Genomic DNA, 19,329 nt, shown 5'->3' with positions numbered 1-19,329 from the left:
ATCTTCCTTTCCTTGGCCTCCAGAAAGAACAACATCAATCTCAATCCTATTATCTCATATATAGCAATTAGAATCACTCTGAACCCAAGAGCATGGTTCCTTAGAGCTCTTTTCCAACATGATGAAAACACACATATGGAAGCACCATGGTTGAAGAGAAGTAAAGGCTAAAGACACTAGACCAAAAAAGGGCCTTATGTATACAGAGATATGAACCACCATAAGTTTTCTGGGCTAGAGTACATCGCTTAAAATTCAAGCAGCCCATAAAAGCACATAATTAAAAACTAAAGATGATGACTGAACATTATTTCAAGAAAACAGAAAAAGATATCCAATTTCAAAGAAGAAAACGAAGGATGTAATTTAGAGGATATAGGCTCCACAATCAAGTTTATGATGGGTAATGTTATGAGCACTGAAGCTACAGCTTTTAGAAGTCCAAAACTTTGTACCATGGCTCTTCACAGGTATTTTTAAGATGCCAAAGATTACTAAGTCAGAATCAAAGACTATTAGAATTTGAATAGATTAAGGTTATTGCAAAGTTCAACCTCCTTATTTTCTAAAGAAAAACTAAGTTTACTATAAAGGTAAATATAATTATCTTTGAATGAGTTAAGACAAGTAGTTTGTTTTACAATTGATGGCATTTTTAAAATAGCTAGAGTGGGAAAAAGGAGTAAAGGGAGGTGGGGAAGGATGGCTGTAATGAGATACATTCATAATTTCAGCCTTAATTACATAACAGTGAAACTGAATGGTAAACTATATTAATTTCAAATTTTAAAATTCATTGGAATATAAAAACACTGTACAAATCAGGGTTTTAAATCAGTCTACAAACACATCATGCATAATATTAAAGTAAATGTTCACAGTAAAATTACTCTGGGGAATAAGACAGACAATCAAAACACCCCTAGTCATGCAGGGAAAAGTACAAAACATTACAAATAAGCAAAAGAATGAAATTTTTTCAAAAAAGGAATGAAAAAGAGGGAAGTATTTCCATGCACAGAAAGACAGATATCTTGGAATATGACTTCTAAAAACACCAAATTCTAAGTCAGATAAAACTTAAATTTACACAAGGCCCAAGAGGACACTGAATGAACAATATTCAGTGAACAATGCTAACTTACATGGACATGAGGATAACTTATGAAGTCATATTTCAAAACAGTGTTACTCTGTCTGGTCTGTACCTTTTTTATTGCCATATATGAGCCGTTCTTCAGATGGAGAGTCCAGAAAAAAGGAAGTGAATGATGGAGAAAAGGTGGTTGAGACAAATAAAAAGATAGAGATTTAACTTGGCAGTGGTACTAAAGAATGAATGTAGAAAGAAAGGAAGAAAAATGAAGGCCCTGATATTTGAAATTTGAAAAATGTAGTACTGTAGGGTCTGGCAAATGAAAGAGGGATGACACTGGGTAGAGCTCTAAAGGAAAGATTTCTTAAAAGGTGTGTTCAGAAGAAATTATGGACAGAATGACTATAATATTTGATGAAAGTAGACAAGTTAGAGACAAAAAAACACATGAAAACACATAAGACTGATAAACGACTGTACTAACAATAATTGTACATTTATATTGATACCCCTAAGGAAACGTGTCACCCATGAAAGTATGTTAAGTGAAAAGTAATGACACAAATGAGATACAAACTCATGTGTTTCTTCAAGGACACCAACATCTGCAAAATCTGTAGTATATACAGAGAAATGTAGATAATATAAACTACCTCAGTGGTAAACTTTACCCACCATAGATAAAGGAAAGACTGTCTCCCATACTCCCTAATAACGAGAGCACAATTTCTTGAACTTTGTAGCACTTTTGTACACACTCAGAACAGTATGTGCTTTCTGTTCCAAATTCAATCTGGGAGTTTGAGAGACATCTTTTGCAGAAACAGCAACAGATTGTTTCAAAGTAAGTAATAGCCCTGAGAGTAGGCAGAAAAGATGTTTCATTTTCATATCTTCCATTTTAATGCTGAGATACACGATTCCATTATTGGAAATACAAAGTTTTAGTTTAGTAAAACTATAACACATATAGATTATGCATTTCCTTTACCAAAATCCAAAGATAAATATCTGAAAGAAACAATATCCATTCTAATTATCACAGAAATCAGTGTTCAAAATTCTCTTTAATGATTAAATAAATCTTTAATAGGAATATTATGCACATTTATACATGTAATGTTTATGCAAATTTTTGCTTTAAAAATTATACCACATACACATTAAATCATACAGAACACCAAAGATTATCACTTTAGATCACTTTAGAAGAAGATTATTCCTTTAACCAATCTCAGACTTGAATGATTTATATATGCAAAAACTACCCTATCCTCCCTGCCACTGGAAAATCTCTGGTACTGCTCTCTCTCTTGCCCCTACAGAAAATCTAAACCTTCTCTGCCTCCTCAAAAATCCCTACACCATTTAAGCTTTCTTTCTAAATCAGATTTCTCTCCAGCCCAATATATAAGCTAGTACCACTAATGGGTAAAAGGGGGAAGGACAGGACAGAAGGCATGCTACCATGGTGAAAGGAAAGGGAAAAAGATGAATAGTGTTAAAGGGAAGAAATAAGAAACATGAATAAAAAAGGGAAGTGAAACTAGTTCCAGTAGTTCTTTTCCCTACTACAGCTTAGTATAACCAAATCTTCCCTTTCCTCCATTCTGAAGAATGAAATTTTCTTTCTCCTGCAAACCACTTTCAAGACCTGGTCTTAAAATGTTCTTGGAATTCCTGGCTACTAATGCTTGGTAAAGAAAGACTAAAAAAATGAGTAAATGCAGCTGCATACTGGCAGTGAAGGGAGCTCTATTCTTAGTATTCAAATTTGAAACTCTGTATTTCCTGTAAGAAACACTGTCATAAAAGGTGCTAACCAATTTTTTCAATTACTTAAAAGTAGAAAACAATTTTCATCCTCTCTATTCCCTCAATCTATGAACAGGAATCTGAGGAGTTACTGACTTTTCCAATTACTGCTGGCATAATGGTTACACCAAAACACCTAAACTTTTTGTCTTTTTCACTAAACTATTCTCCCTCGTTAATGATCAAATTTGATTTGGACCTGGAGTGTAAGAAAGAAATGTGGATAAATGAGTACTATTTATCATTGATAGGAAAAAGGTTGGTTAAGGTATATAAAATCTCAACAGAAAGAATATAACACAAAATTTTATGTTTCATCCAGGTTAAATACTCAAAAGTTATTCAGTGTTTATCTTCATATAAATAGGTATTTAAACCAACATCTATATTAGACTTAACAAGGAAGAACTAAAGCATTATCCATTACCACTTACATTTAATGCCTTATTATACCAACATAAATTAAGAATAAAATGAAATAAATGTAAAAATGCAAGAAAAAAAATAGTATCAATGAATATGCAAATACATATTTTTTTTAAATTAAGGAAAACCAAATAAAAATTACCACAAAGAATAATCCTGGTGATTCAAGTTGTTGAACAAAAGATAAAATCCTAACTATATAATATATTCTTTTATATAGTTTGAAAATACAATAAGATGCAAATGTTAATATACTATGTAATAATATAAAATCATGAAGTATCAATTTAACTTGGTAAAAGTTTTTTCCCTAAAGAAATACCACACAATTTTAAATGGAATAATCTTATATTAAAAATATTACGTGGAGTCATCACAGTAAATTAACTCTACCTTAGTCTAGAAAATGAAACATTATTTAAAACTTCCTAGATTCACATGATTTAATGTAATGCCAATTAAAACTCCTACTATATACTTCATAGAATTTAAAATATATAAAACTACATGAAAAAATTAGTGGGTTATAGGCCCAAAATTATTTCAATCATTTCATCAATACCTATAACATTATCCTCATTTTGAAGATGAAGAAAAATTGAGGTTCAGAAAGGGTAAGTAACTTGCTTTAGGCCACAAAGCCATTATGAAAAACTAGAATCTGAATCCAGGTCCAGTCTGACAAGAGTGGTAGGAGAATAGAGAAAAGAAATATTTAATTAAAAACCTTTAAATTTTTTTACAGAAAAAAAGGACAATGAAGTATAGTAAAACTAAAAACTTCTACATAAACATTAAGGGAGAGAACTGAAATTGGAAAAAAGTATTACTTATTAAATTAATACTTCCCAAAATAAGCTGATCTAAATATATATATTTACTCCAGTTAACAAAACCACAAATGAAGAGCACAAGCACATCTCTGCTTGCCATCAAGATGGCAACAGCAGAAAGTACAAAGTCACTTTGTACTTTCAACAAATGGGCTTACAACCATGTTTAAGCATCAAACATGCTTTTAAGTAAGGTAATTTTTTTCAACTTTACTCAGATTTTACTTGGTAAGTGGTCAACAAATAGATAGCTTACACAATTAGATATGTATACAGTAATTTGTTTCTTTAGCATCAATCAGAAATCAAAGAAATGCCAGTTAAACTTATATACTGCTATATAGCCATCACACAAAATAATGCCATTGTAGTCTCAGGCAAGTTACTCAACCTTTCTGTACTTGCCTTTTTTCTTCATCTTCAAAGTAAGGTTATGTTATAGGTATTACAAGAATGACTGACGTACAGAACCCACTAACTTTTTCATATAGTTTTCACAGAATGTACTATATTCTGTGAAATGTAGAAGCTCTAATTCCTATTACATTAAATCAGTGTCTAAACTTAGGAAGCTAAAAAAATGTTTAGTTTTCCAACTAACTATGTTCCAGATCTCTGGCACTTCATGTTGGTCTAATTTTTCTGCAACATAATTTGGCAGTTCATTGTTAAAATAATGAAATTAGAGCTCTTTTATATTCTTTAACTCTATTTTTGTCTTTAAAAAATTTATTCCAAGAAGGAAAAAAATAACTATTGTGCAAAGATGTTTATTGCATGCTTTCAGAAGAATTTAAAGCAACCCAATACCCAACAATATGCCATTAGCTATGAAAATCATATTTTACCAATATTCAAGCCATGTTTAATACAAGGAAACATTACATACTCACTACAACTATGAAAAGTATGCCACAACAAAGATGTGAGGGGCATATAGAAGGAAATAGTTTTCAGTTTGCAAAGTTGTTTTTACCTACTCAGTTAAATTTAATAATTAAATAAAAGGTTTTATAAAAATTTCAAAATAAAAGGTCTTTTGTTTCTATATTTATACTATAAATGCAAAATAGGTACACAAGTTTGTTGGCTTAGTTAGAAAATAACAACTGCAGATAACTTCGTTTTTATGGAAAAAAATGCTGCCTGAAATGCAAACTAAATGAACAACTGGTCTCATAGAAAACCACCACTTCCAATAGGAACAGTCTTACTACAGTTTTGGAAGGAAGAAGTGACAACAACATTTGGGGTCAGGTATGTTCATAAACATGCCCTGAAAACGTTGTACCAAGGAAATAAAAAGCATTTTGACCCTCCATTTTCTAAATAACTCACAGCTAGTAAGAACCACAACCTTTTAATAACTTTCATTTTCCTGTCCCTTCTGTTCTTTCTGCCAAATTTTGTCTCCCCCCCAAATTTATCTTCTTCCTCATACCAACAAAAAATTGTAAAAATCTTTAAAATCTTAAAACATCTGAAAAAATTATCACTCACTTATCATATAGCATAGTCATTTGCAAGCAAGAAGAGAAAATGTTTTGCAAAAGTGTATATTGAAGATAGGTAGTTAATAGGTACCATTCACAATAAAAAATAGTAAAATGAATAATCATACCATCAAACTGGTCTTCACCTTCAGTCATCAGTTCATCATCAGAGCAAATACTCAGAACATTTACCAACATTTCTGTCACTATTTAAAAAAAAGGTTCACATTAGTTGATGATATTTGATTACTTGTATATAAAACAACAATTATTTATATAAATGGTAAAATAATTTTAACCTAAGAAGATTAGGACAACAGGAATGAGGGAATAAAAAAATAGAAAGATTTTCAAAATCAAAGAAATTTTGTGGACAGCAAGTTTGAGACAGCCTTTGTGTAATAAATTATCTGGCCCCTCAGAAAAGGAATCGAGAGGAATAGAGATATGAAAAGATATGAATAATATCTATATGCATACACTTAGCATTTTCACTCACAGACACAGCATTAAAGAATAAGGAAAAAAAAAATCAAGGCACAACTCCACTCTTTCAAAAAATTCTAGAATTCAATCCTTTAAAAACTGACTCTAGGCCCTCCCTGGTGGAGCAGTGGGTTAAAGCACAGCACTAAGAAGCTAAAGCCACTTCCACCTGAGTTCTATCCCTACCTGCCCCAGAGGGGATACACATGGCGTGGCAGACCTCTCCTGACCCGCCCACTGCTCCCCTCAGCAGTGTACTTCATCGATCTGTCTGTTCTGCTCCCCACTTTGTCCCTGGTGAATCCTCTCACCCTCCACATCTCTGGCCTGTACTCCAGTTCTGTATGAATAAATAAATAAATCTAAAATAAAAATAAAATAAAAATTGACTCTAGCAACTCACCTGAAATTTAACTGTAAAGATTTCTGATGACAATTTAACAACACAAGCCCTTAATACTTTATTAGGATTAATCTTCCTTTACCATTCTATATATTTTTCTCTTTTCCCTTTGTTTCCATGACTCTGTTCCTCTTCTCTTTGCTTCCAGGAGTCTAATCTTGATTTTCCCACCTTTTAGAACATTTCCCCTCAAATTTGGATGTTCTCAATTCTCTCTGCAGTTCTGGTCTTCCTACATGCTCAATTTCTTGGTCATTTCATCCATTACTATATTATCCATTATTATAGCATTTCAGCATTATTTCTTTGAAGATTTTTCCAAAGTGTACATTGCCTGTCTTGACCTATCTTCAGTCGCTAGATTTCCTTGCTAGTTTTACTGTCAACCATCTTACCCATGTGTATATTGTTCAACGTTTTCCCTACTAGAATATATTGTTTCCCACTGTATCCACAGAGCCTCGAATAGTGCCTCGCATATGACAGGCATCCAATAAATATCTGACAAGTGAAAGAATAAAAAGGAAAGGCCAGGAAAATGACCCACATGGCACAGCAGACCCCTCCTACTTGTCCACTGCTGCCTGCAGCAGTGTACTTTGTAGATCTGCCTGTACTGCTCCCCACTCTGTCTCTGGTGAATCCTCTCACATCCTCTGCACCTCTGGCCTGTACCCCAACTCTATATGCACACATAAATAAGTAAATCTAAAAAAAATATGAATGCCTATTAAACATTAGTCCTGGGTGGTACCTAGAAATAAACAAATCTAAAACAAAATGCAATCCTGGCTCTACTGTTCTTCCTACAAATATACTGATGATATACCACATGCCACACACTATGCTAAAGCTTTGGGATTGAAATATAAAATGTTTAGTCCCTACACCCAAAAATTACTAGCTACTGAAAGATATATACCTATTTAAAAAAAGTGACAGGTATACTACAAGTATGCAGAGGTATGCAAAAGATCTACAGAGTAATGGAAGGCTTTGGGATAAGAATCATAAAGTAGTTTGCTAGTGGTGAAGGCAGGTAAGGCATTCTAAATAAAAGTCAGAAAAAGTGTGAAGTAGTCATACTTCAATAGAATAATGGAAGACAACTGAGTCCAGAAACACAACCTCACATTTAAAGTCAAATGACTTTTGAAAAGGGTGCCAAAACAAGTCAATAGGGGTGAAAAAAGTCTTCAACAAAAGAAGGTGGGTTAACTGGGTAACTGCATGCAAAAGGAATGAAGTTCAACACCTCACCTTACACAATGTAAGTGTAAAACCTATCAAAAACCTAAATCTTAAGAGCTTTAACTATAAAACACTTGGAAGAAAACATTGGGGTAAATCTTTACAGCTTAGATTAGGCAACCATTTCTTAAACATTACACCAAAAGCAGGTGCAACAGAAGAAAAAATAAAACTTTTGTACTACAAAGAAGAAAAAATAAAACTTTTGTACTACAAAGGACAAATAAGAATAGGACAAAATACTTGCAAATCATATCTGATAAGGAACTTACATCTAAAATTAAAAAGCAAGTCTTATCACTTAGTAAAGTGATAACTTATTTCAAAAATGCGAGTAGGGTTTAAACCAACATTTCTCCAAAAAGTATATATAAATGCCCAATAAGCTCATGAAAATATAATAACTATTATTATTAACTAGGAAGATGCAAATCAAAACCATAATAAGAAGCAATTTCATAGTCAATATAATGGCTACAGTGTAAGATACAGAAGTGTTAGCAATGATATAGAAAATTAAAACCACTATTCTTTGCTGGCAAGACTGTAAAATGGTTTTAGAAAATAGTCTGGCATATCCTTAAAAGATTCAACAAAGGAATTACCATATGACCCAGCAATTCTATTATCATGTTCATACCTAAGAAAAATGAAAACATATGTTCACATAAAAACTTATACACAATGCTCACTGCAGTATTATCTGAAATAGTTAAAAAGTAGAAACAACCAAATGTCCATTAGTTGATAAATGGATAAACAAAACATGTATATCCATATAACAGAGTACTAGTCATAAAAAGGAATAAGGTACTGACTCAAGCCATAACAATGGGTGAATGTTGAAATACCTCATTTGTGAGAAGTCAGTCACAAATGACCACATATCATATGATTCCATTTATAGGAAACTGCCAACAGATACAAAGCTATGGAAAAAGAGACTATTGGTTGCCTAGAGCTGGCAAGGAGAGAAGGAGGAAAGAAATGGGGAATAACTAGTAAGACACAGAATTTTGGGGGTAGGATGATGAAAATGTTCTAAAATTGACTGAGATGATAGTTCTGTAACACTGAAAAATGCTAAAAAACCACTGAACTATGTATAATTCAAATGGGCCAGTTATGCGGTATGTGAATTATATCTCAATAGTTATCTCTGAGAACTTATGAAAACTATTTTAAAAATTAACAAGACATGAAACAACACAGAATACTCAGGAAATACAGTATGCTGTGTTATGGCTGGTACACAGAGAATATGAAAAAGGTAAGAAAGAAAGAAGGGAAGTCCCAAGATTTTGTATGGTAGGTTAAAATTTATCTTGAAAGCTAGCAAAAGCCATTTAGAAGCTACTAAAAAGGACTTCTAAGTATATAGTATTTTTCATCCAGAAGCATAACTTTAAGGAAAGGCAAGAAAGTCGTAACAGCCATAAAGACATCAGATGGAGAAAAATGTTATTTTTATTCAAAAATCACATAGATTTGAACAATTTTTAAAAAACACCTGGTAGAGAGAGTTTGAAGATTCAGAGGATCTACATGATGATATATGTTTCCTGAAGAAGCATAAGGGTAAAAGAATCTCAATCAAATTAGAAGAATTATTCCTAGATGGAAGGGTTCTTTCCTTTAATAGAGAAGAATTCAAGATGGGTACATTTATAAAGCAGATAAATAACAGATAAAGTTCCTGTTAAGGGTATGCTTTTTCTCTAAGAATGAGTAAAGTTGCTAGAAGAAGAAAGCATTTAAGAAAAAATTAATCTTAGAATGTATTTTAAGGGAAATGAGAGAGAAAGTAGATTAGTGACATAAATGATATTTGGGTACTATAGATAGCCCAATTAATAAAAGGGTGATACCAATTCATAGGGCTGAAAATTAATCCCCATCAATGTTCTGTGCTGTGACTATAAAAAGGGAGAAAATGGATGGTTGGACTTAACTAGAACTAATGAACTATAAAAGCAAAGAAGGGCCTCCTTGGTGGTGTGTGGGTTGTCTCACCACTATCACCATGACAGTCTAAGTTCAATTCCCAGCCAGGGAGCTGACCCACATATGGTGCAGCAGACCTCTCCTGTCTCACCGGCTGCTACCCTCAGCAGTGTAGTTCAGAAAATCCACCTGCTCTGCTAATCACTCTGTTTCTGTTGAATTCTCTCACCATATACACCACTGGTCAACAACCCAGTTTTTTCTGCACAAAATCTTTTTTTTTTTAAAAGGGGGTGGAAGAAAGTTTGAGGGTGTGTTAAGGAAGACAGGCAAAAGGAATTTTACTAATGAGAAAATGACACAGCCAAAGGTCTAAAGATCAATTAAAAAAACAAAGATCAGCAAATCAGCAACTGGATTGCCACAATAACAATTTTTTAATTAGAGAATATTAATGCCATTATCATCTTCAGATTCAAAACATCTTCAAATACACCCTCCCCTTAAACATGCAACCTCATTACGTTTCACTGATTCTATTCCTACAATTCCTGCAGTTCTCCCTTGCTCTCCATTCTTAATACACCCAGGGGTTGACTATATAGACACATAACAGGTCTCCCGAAATGCTAGTCTTCTTTCCAATTTCCCCAGAGTGATTTTTCTGAATGACTATCATGATCACATTTTGTTTCACTGAGCTTCCCATCACTTATCTAAGTTCCAAATTCTTTGTGTGGTGATCAAGGTCCTCATGATCTAGCCTTGACTAAACCTGTTACATTTCCCTACTACTGTTCTTCATACATCTTACTCAATCAAATCAAACCTCTCAACATCTATCAGAGACCTTTATGCCCTCTAGCTTTCAGACTCAAGTTTGAGTTCTCTTACTTAAAATTCTCTTGCCATCACAGAATTCTACCATTCAAATGCAAACCCCATTTCAAATGCTACTGTAAATCTCTCTGTTACATTTTACTAATTATTTATGTACCTAAAATACCTGATATTTTCAGATTTTTGTATCCTTAGAAACTTGAAAAAAACTTTCAAAAAATCAAATATAGTAAGGAAATAAATAGTAAATAACCTTCTATAGACGATCACATCCTATTGCACAATCTAGAACAGAGGTTCTTAAACCAGAAACAATACACTTGAAAGAGGTTACCAATTCACTTCAGAACTATGAACATCCTGAAAATGTTACATGCATGTACCGATGTACAAATATCTGTACATGAATTTTTCTGGGGCAAAAGTTCTTAACATTCCTCACATTCTCATGGGATCTATGTTAAGAAATTATTTTTTTATAGCTACTTTAATAATAATGTCTTTTAGAGATACATTCTAAAATATTTACAGATTAAAAAAACAGCTAAGATTTGATTCAAAATAAATGTGGTGTGAGGTGGGAAGAAGTGAATGAGGATGTAAGTGACACATTATTGGCCATATTTGACACTTAAAATTCGTATTAGTCAATCTACCTCTTGCACAAGATTTTTTTGTAATGAAATGTAAGTTCCTTAAAGATTAAACAACATTGCTTTCATCTAACATCAGGATTAAACCAGATGCACAAAGCTTCTGGCTTAGGTTAGGTTAGTTGTTTCCCAAGTGATAGGTGTCAAACTGACTTTTTCAAAGTAGAGAAAATGAGATACAATTTGCTGCTTACTCTTCACACCAAAAGAAAAACTGTAATTAGAATCAAGAAGTAGTCAGGCTATTTAACTAGCTAACTTATTTTATTGAAAAATGGGAAAGTTTGAGAAAATTTTCTTATGGTATTCAACATTGATTAGGATTCTAGCTGTGTATAACATGCAAATCGGGACTTTGCAGTTTTAGAAAGATTCAAATAATTTAGAGATCCATAAAAAAACTCAAAAAATGGTCAAAAGATCTGAATATTTCCTATTATAATAGGTAAAATTAAAGTGCAAAAGAAAAGAAGATTAATTAAAGGGAGATTAATTAAATGTAGACACTGATAAAAACCTACTGATCTCCACATTCATTTATAAGAGGTCCATAAAAACAAAATTTTCTCATCTTTCAAAAGGAATTAAGACTACATGACTGGTTAAGTTCACTGTGAGCTCTAAAACTCTTATGATATTTTTGATAAGTACACTGATTGGGAAAACTATTTCTTGTTTAAATACTAAAACATAAACATTTAAGTATATCACAAAATATTTATTAGGGAGGCATCAGGGAATCAAACTTGAATCTATGAAATATTAATTTACCTCAGACTTATAATTCCTTCTTTTTCCACCTCACCCCACTACTCTACTACATTAAAATAGTTGAAGCGGCAGTCTAGCCTACAGGCAGGAGAATGAGCAAGAGGAGTTCCCAAATTACCTTTAGCCTGATGATGCTATGATTGAACTATTTCTCAGACACCAAAGATAGAAGGTTGTAGTGTAATGCATCCTTTGCACCTAAGCCTTTTACTGGCCCCTTTCTCAAATGCTAAAGTGGGTAATTCTATCTCCATATTAACTTAATGTTGTTCTACTGAGTAACCAAAGGCAATATACAAAACACCTATTTAACAAAAAAACAGTTTAAGTATTAATTCTGAATTTCAGAAGCAAAAATTGCCTTAGTCACAGTAACTTATCTCAAACAGAAAATAACATTTTGTGACATGGAAGAGGTGAGAAAATCAGAAAGGGATGTAGAACAAAATGTTTCATAATATCTACACTCTCATACTGTAAATTTCCACAGATGAAAATAGAGGCATTTGTTTTGTAGAAAAATTAACAATAAAATGGGAAAAGAATATGAAAATGCATGGAAATCCTAAGAGTAAAATAAGCAATTTTTAAACAATACTTATGTTCTCTTAAAAAGACTATGGGGGGGGGGGCCCTCCCTGGTGGCGCAGCGGGTCAAAGCACAGCACTGAGAAGCTAAAGCCACTTCCGCATGAGTTCGATTCCCACCTGCCCCGGAGGAGACCACATGGCTCGGCAGACCTCTCCTGACCCTCCCACTGCCCCCTTCAGTAGTGTACTTCATCTATCTGCCTGTTCTGTTCCCCACTCTGTCTCAGGTGAAGCCTCTCGCCGCCCCTGAGCCTCTAGCCTACGCCCCAGCCCTGTGTGCATAAATAAATAAATCTTTGAAGAAAAAAAAAAAAAAGACTATGGGGGGCCCTCCCTGGTGGTGCAGCAGGTTAAAGCACAGCACTAAGAAGCTAAAGCCACTTCAGCATGAGTTTGAACCTCCCCCTACCGGAGGTGATCCATATGGTGCGGCAGACTTCTCCTGACCTGCCCACTGCCCCCCTCAGCAGTGTACTTCCTTGATCTGCCTGTTCTGCTCCCCACTCTGTCTCTGGTGAAGCCTCTCACCCCCTGCACCTCTGGTCTGTACCCCAGTTCTGTATGCATATATAAATAAACCTAAAAAAAAAAAAGACTTATGTATGTAATAATACATATATCCTTCTCTCAGAGAAGCATTACCACAAGATTACAAACATTTTAATATATATATTATATACACTTTACTTTGTATAAAATTATATAGACTTTGCATTAAAATTATAGATATTTTTATATATGAGAATAGGTTAGAATCTGAATTTCTCTTTAAAATAACTAATCAGAGTACCAAACTGTTGTTAACATTGTTCAAAATAAGAGCAATTAAATTCCCCCATGAACTGCTGTAGTATTCCCAATATTGTTGTTACACTACACAATAAGATCCATTATAAGGCTCTCTCTCTATCCCCTTCATAGAAGATTTAAATTAAAGAAAAAAGAAAAAGATCCAACAGCTGAAGACATCAGGCTATTTATAAGTCATCTTCCAGTCCCCCAGACACCCTCAGATGGGGGTTGTAAACAATGAACTAAAATATCTTTTAAGTTCTCATATACACACCCACTGACAAAAGCAGAGTTGCAACCACAGTGAAATTAAATTTGTTTCCTTTAGCAAGTATATATCTGCTCTAGTAAATTGGAGTAAATGTTCAGTAAAAAAACAATCATTTATTATTTAAAGTAAAAATTATACCTTTTTCTCCAACAAATGGTAAGGACCATGTGAAGACATCCATAAAATTAGGCAACCAGTAAGGATGTGGAGAACAGTTAAACTGTCGAATATTCATTACATTATTTTCATACTTTAATACAGCAGCTGCAAGATAAGTTTGAATGACAGTGTAACAGTTTGCCTTAAACTCCAAAAGTTTAACACAAAAGCAGAAAAAATATCTTTTTAAGGGGGTGGGGAATAAAGGGATGAATAGAATGACGGCTAGTATAGAGAAATAAGAATTAATTTCAGTAACACATTTTCATTTTTAACAGACTTCATGGATAGTCAGATCTTCACTCATTACTATAAATTTCCAGATTCTGTCTAGATCTTTTCATTTTATTCTATACTCTACCAATAAACATGTCTTATTAAATCCAAAATTGTGAAAACTCAATTTTTAGAGGAAACACAGAATGGCAATGAGCAATTTTCTAGGTTTAAAAGTTCATACAAATAAGAGGAACTTAAACAGGTCTTTTTCTTGCAGACAACCTGATTAGGATAGTTGAATGATAATAAAGCAAAAATAAATAAAATCAATCTGGAAAATCTCATTTATGACTATATGGATGTATTGATTTAATTTTTATATGGAAAGTCAAATTAAACTACTACAAAGAAATATTTTATTTCACATAGAAAAAAATTAAATACCATAAAAAACCAAAATTTTTTATTAACCACATAATCCAAAGGTTATATAGTCATCTTAATTTCAGATAGCTTTCTAATGTCTTGATGTGCTAATAGAAATATCTTAAATTAACTTGTAGATTTGAGTCATTAGTTATATTATTTCATGGAACACTTGGGTTAGATTCTAAGTTATAGCATATGCTAGCTGTACAAAGCTTGGTAAACTATTTAATCTGCTTCTTATTCATAAAACAGAACTAATATTTCCATCTTGCCTACCACAAAAGTTTGCTTTAGAATAAGAAAATATATTTCACATGAAAGTAAAATAAAATAATGCATTGTAGATATTGTAATAATTATACAGTTACTTTCTCCCATTTAATGAAAAGCAATGACATGTAGATGTTAAATTCCAAGATTTGTGATTCTGGCTAATTCAGAGTTAAAAGTAATATGCTTGTTTCCCTTATGAAATTCCCATGTGAAATAAAAGTACTTTAAATTAATCTCAGAAATTAAGGGTTGTTACCAATGTTTTACCTTTAAAAAAAGGAGACAAAGAGAATCTAGAAAATTGCTTTATGGATGGAACAAAACATTACAAACATACCCATACCATGTAAACACTCAAATCATTAACATTATGTACAGACTCAAAACTACCAAGACATATTTGATTTTTGACAGGACAAATTCAATGGTTTGAGTTTCTTTTCTGAGTAGTGAGAAAAGTGATCCCTTAACATTCTAAGTCAAACTGACAAAGGACAAATAGCAAGACAATAATCAACAGAAATACTGAACTTTGGCTCTTTTAATACTGACAGGAGATGTGACAGTTGAGAAATTAGAGCATTGGTAGAAAAATATAAGACTAGATTCTGTTTTTGACAATAGAGTAAAAAATTCCATGTTTCTCCTAAAAAATAAGGCTGTAATTCACTAGATATTTTATAGAAGTTCAAAATTTTATCATGCGAAATATAATTTGGAATATTTTAACACTGACATAATCCTTAGAAGCTGCATTGATACTGGCTTCTGAAGAATAGCAACTCAGTTAACACCAAGGTATGGCTGCTGTGGTAATTAACAGAGTGTTATTTCCTGTTGCATTTCTATCAGTTACTATATAGCATGACGCTATTTTATCTCTGGCAAATTTTAATCTTTTAACCATCACCTCCAATCATTAAAAAAAAAACAAAAAACTCATTCTGTTCTTTTATTCACACCATGATCCATATTTAGTAATGACCTCATTATCTTTCTAAATGTACTTTTAAAAGTCTTTAACCTTCTATTCTTTCCTATTGCCACATTCACTCAAGCCTAACCATAGAAGCTATGGCATAATCAACTGGATTCCAAACATGTCAGGGTGGAATAGGAGCTAGCTTCTTAATTTCCACTTTTGAAAATGTAAACTACATAAACAAATCCAAGTTCATCTTCAATGTCCTTAGCATGTACTTAACTAGATTAAGATCCTTTGGTATTACCTGTCAATAGTCAAAGTTATGCTCAAAGTTAAATGAAACACAGTTATTATAGACAGATCAAATTTGGAAAGAAGGAGAGGGAATGTAAACCACTAGAAGTGAAGGTAAAGGGGAAAAAATGGAAGAAAGAGCAATAAAAAGAAAGGAAAGATAAGAAGGTGTGCCTGAGCAGAGATCAGAGCAAATGAATCATAAAAGGCTCAAATATAGATTTTAAAGGGGCAATGGTAAGACTGTGAAAGGAAAAGTAGGAAAGAATGGGAAAGACAGCCTTGATCAGTAAAACATAAAACAAGAAACATGATGAACAACTATACAGTGCAAATAAGCAAAAATAGTCAAAGTGGCAGCAATAGCTTTATGAAAACAAAAAACATTGTCTTGATTATAAAGGGAAAGATTTAAGAAAGGGGAGTTTAAGAAAATCATGTTTGATTTTGGTTGACACACTTTAACTGAACGCATTCTTTAACAAGACAGAGTTTGTGAATGACTAGTTGTGGAATGATTATACATAACTTTAGTTTCACATTTTGGATTTTTATTTCTTGTTTTCTCCCCTCCCTTATATCTTATTGTTTATAAGATTTGGATTGTTACATTTTCAAACAGTGCCCTTTTTCTTTTTTTCTTTTTTTTTTTTTTTGTTGTTGTTGTTGTTTAAAAAGTAAATTAAAACGCTAAGTTGTTTAACAATTTTTTTATTAACAACATCTTACCTTTATTATTGTAGACATCTAAGTAATTAGGTGCCGAAAAAATTGTTATTAATGAAGGGAACCCTGTAGTTTGACTTTTTCTGTACATTCTATAGCTGCAAAACAAATAGCTTAATATGCATCGTAAAGCATCAATCATGGTTACTATGTTTGATTTGTAATTAAGGTGTTAATTTGGGTCAGGGAAACAGAATTCTTACCCTGCATCTTGAGCTTCATGAGCTCTAATAATCGATAACAAATTATTGTTTTGCAAAAATTCACACACTGCTGGATAGCTGTGGGGGAAAAAGAGTAAATTAAGTAAAATAATGTTTTTCTATATGAAGCATATGCTATTTTTCATAGCTAAAATATCATTAATCTTGGAATTATTTTTCTTACTTATAAAAATAAGAACATCCCCGAACTGTATTGTGACTAAAATGTTCCTGTGATTTTTCATTTCCAAAATCTTCAGAAGGATCAGACCATAGCAAGTCACACATTGGTCCAAATGCAGGTGGCTCTTTGAATCTATCTAACTGTGAAAGAAAGAAAAGGAAATAGATAACTCACCAAAATGAGAACAGAATGGGTACAGTAAAGCAGTAACAACTTTGACTACAGTCCATACAACATTGTTCTAAATGGTTAGAAGGTATTTTCTTAAAATACTAATATATGAACTTTTATCATTACCCCATCTTGATAGTGATAAGTTTGAAGCTTTGATTCTCTATTAAAAAAAAAAGTACTACACATAGGAATCAACTTTGGATTGAAAATACTCACTCTCCTAATATCATCCAGTGTGTGTATTTCTGGTGAAAGTCCACCATGAACACAAAGAAACTGTTGGTTTAAAAGTGCAGCAAGAGGCAGGCTATCAAAAGCTTCCATACAAGCTTCATAGACTCTTTCTGAATATTTAATTTTACCTAGAAAAAGAAAATATTAAGTACTTTAAAGTTATATCACCAAGTTGGCCATTTTGAAAGTGTATGTGAAACTGACTATTAAAACCAAGGCAAGAAAACTATAGACACAGAAAACAGGTGGTGGCTATGCGTGGAGGAAAAAGGGAATTTATAGTATGATTTAACTTTTTTTGTATCATGATTGTGGTAGCAAGCAACCCTGTGCATTTATCACAACCCAGAACCAAAACTGAATATTTACTATATACAATTTTTTTTAAAGCTAAGCATCTTGTCCTATAGGAATCAACAAAAGTAAGTAATATTATTGGTTGTAAAGACCAAATACCTGGTCTCTCTAACTTTATTTTGGGTATGCAGTAGTCATAAAGTATTATTAAAAATAAATAAGTCAAATCTCTGAAAACAGTTCAAGCATTCACCTTTATAGACCAAGTAAAGAGAAATGAGAACTATAACTTACAGTTAAAATAATATGAAGTTTTAGTCTAAGAATTACTACTGTGTTATTACAAGATCATTACATTATCACAAGGCCTATCCAATTAAAAAAGAAAAAAGTTTTCATATTGATTTGTTATAGAGGCTATGAGGTTCCTCTAGTCCACAATGGACAATGAAGCAGGAGGCAAATATAAATACAAAATTCCACTTAATCATAAGGAGTATCGCATTCCTTTGTTCCTTTTAATTCCTGGATATTTATGATTTTGGTGGGTGATTTCTTAGTTAAGAACACAAAAGCTTAGTTCCTATTTCTTTTCTAATATTGTAATATTTAAAGATAAGAAAATCTATTTCTAGCAACCAGGGGTTCTAAACTGCTATCTGCTGACGGACCTATTTACCAGTGTGGCTTAATAAAAATTTTGATTGCTTTTAGGTTAAACGTGCACGTAACTTAACATTAGGTCTCATCTAGCATTTATTTATGTTTCACACCTAACCCATTAAGTTATATGAATTTGCCATCTCTGCTACTAACCATCATTGTATATTTTCCTTTCACAGGAAGTCTGTCTAGTAGTATGATTTTTATTGGAACTGGTTTTGGATCTCAATAACTCTGAAATTACTTATATTTTTAGAATTTAATTCTAAGACTTAATACAATCATGAAAAACTTAAATGTAGTTTTGTTTTTTAAGGTTTCAGTTATCTGCAGTCAATCAAGGTATGAAAATACTATATCCTAAGATATATTGAAAGATCATAGTCACATAACTTTTATTACAGTATATTGTTGTAATTGTCTTATCTTATTAGTTACTGTTGCTAATCACTACTATGCCTGTTATAAATTAAACTACACCTGTATAAAGAAAAGAATGGATCAGTGAGGAGTATAAATAAATTCTTAGTTTAAGGAATCCACTGAGGGTCTTGGAATCTTATCACAAGAAAACCACTGTATTAACAAGCACACAGCGATGAAGTGTGAAAAAAAAAGATCAAATGTTGCTCTGTATCATATGATTGCTATAGTAATTTAAGAGAGAAATGGGTAAATAGTATAGATTAAAATTTCAATTCACTAATTTATGTATGGAAGTCTATAACAATGACAGGATAAACAGTTTGTTAAGAATATTCATGGGAATGCCTCAATAATGGGAAACAAAAATCCCCAATGCAACAACTTTTCTTGGATTTTTACTTACTATTAGAAACATAAATTTAACATTAAAACTATACATAAGTCAAACTGTTCCTAAG

The 19,329-nt window shown here is 32.5% G+C and overlaps 1 protein-coding gene across 5 annotated transcripts in view; it reads right to left on the bottom strand.

Annotated features, from left to right (window-relative positions):
- The window catches only part of PPP3CB (protein phosphatase 3, catalytic subunit, beta isozyme), a 48,682-nt gene that overhangs the window by 9,164 nt on the left and 20,189 nt on the right, over nucleotides 1–19,329 (bottom strand). For 3 of the 5 annotated variants that reach the window (XM_012723733.1, XM_012723735.1, XM_012723734.1), the window contains exons 5-11: nucleotides 17,468–17,613; nucleotides 17,078–17,217; nucleotides 16,894–16,971; nucleotides 16,694–16,788; nucleotides 13,804–13,929; nucleotides 5,792–5,869; nucleotides 1,209–1,235 (exon numbers count right to left, since the gene is read on the bottom strand). In XM_012723733.1, coding sequence (XP_012579187.1) covers nucleotides 1,209–1,235; nucleotides 5,792–5,869; nucleotides 13,804–13,929; nucleotides 16,694–16,788; nucleotides 16,894–16,971; nucleotides 17,078–17,217; nucleotides 17,468–17,613 — 690 coding nt within the window. The remainder of the gene's footprint in view (nucleotides 1–1,208; nucleotides 1,236–5,791; nucleotides 5,870–13,803; nucleotides 13,930–16,693; nucleotides 16,789–16,893; nucleotides 16,972–17,077; nucleotides 17,218–17,467; nucleotides 17,614–19,329) is intronic. The other 2 variants (XM_004680770.1, XM_012723736.1) reach the window with 1 other exon arrangement.

The sequence above is a fragment of the Condylura cristata genome, unplaced genomic scaffold (genome assembly GCF_000260355.1).
Source record: "Condylura cristata isolate star-nosed mole 26May11 unplaced genomic scaffold, ConCri1.0 scaffold00011, whole genome shotgun sequence".
NCBI classification, from domain to species: Eukaryota; Metazoa; Chordata; class Mammalia; order Eulipotyphla; family Talpidae; genus Condylura; species Condylura cristata.
Note: the sequence above shows the minus strand (reverse complement) of the source record. Positions and strands in the feature narration are given on the sequence as shown.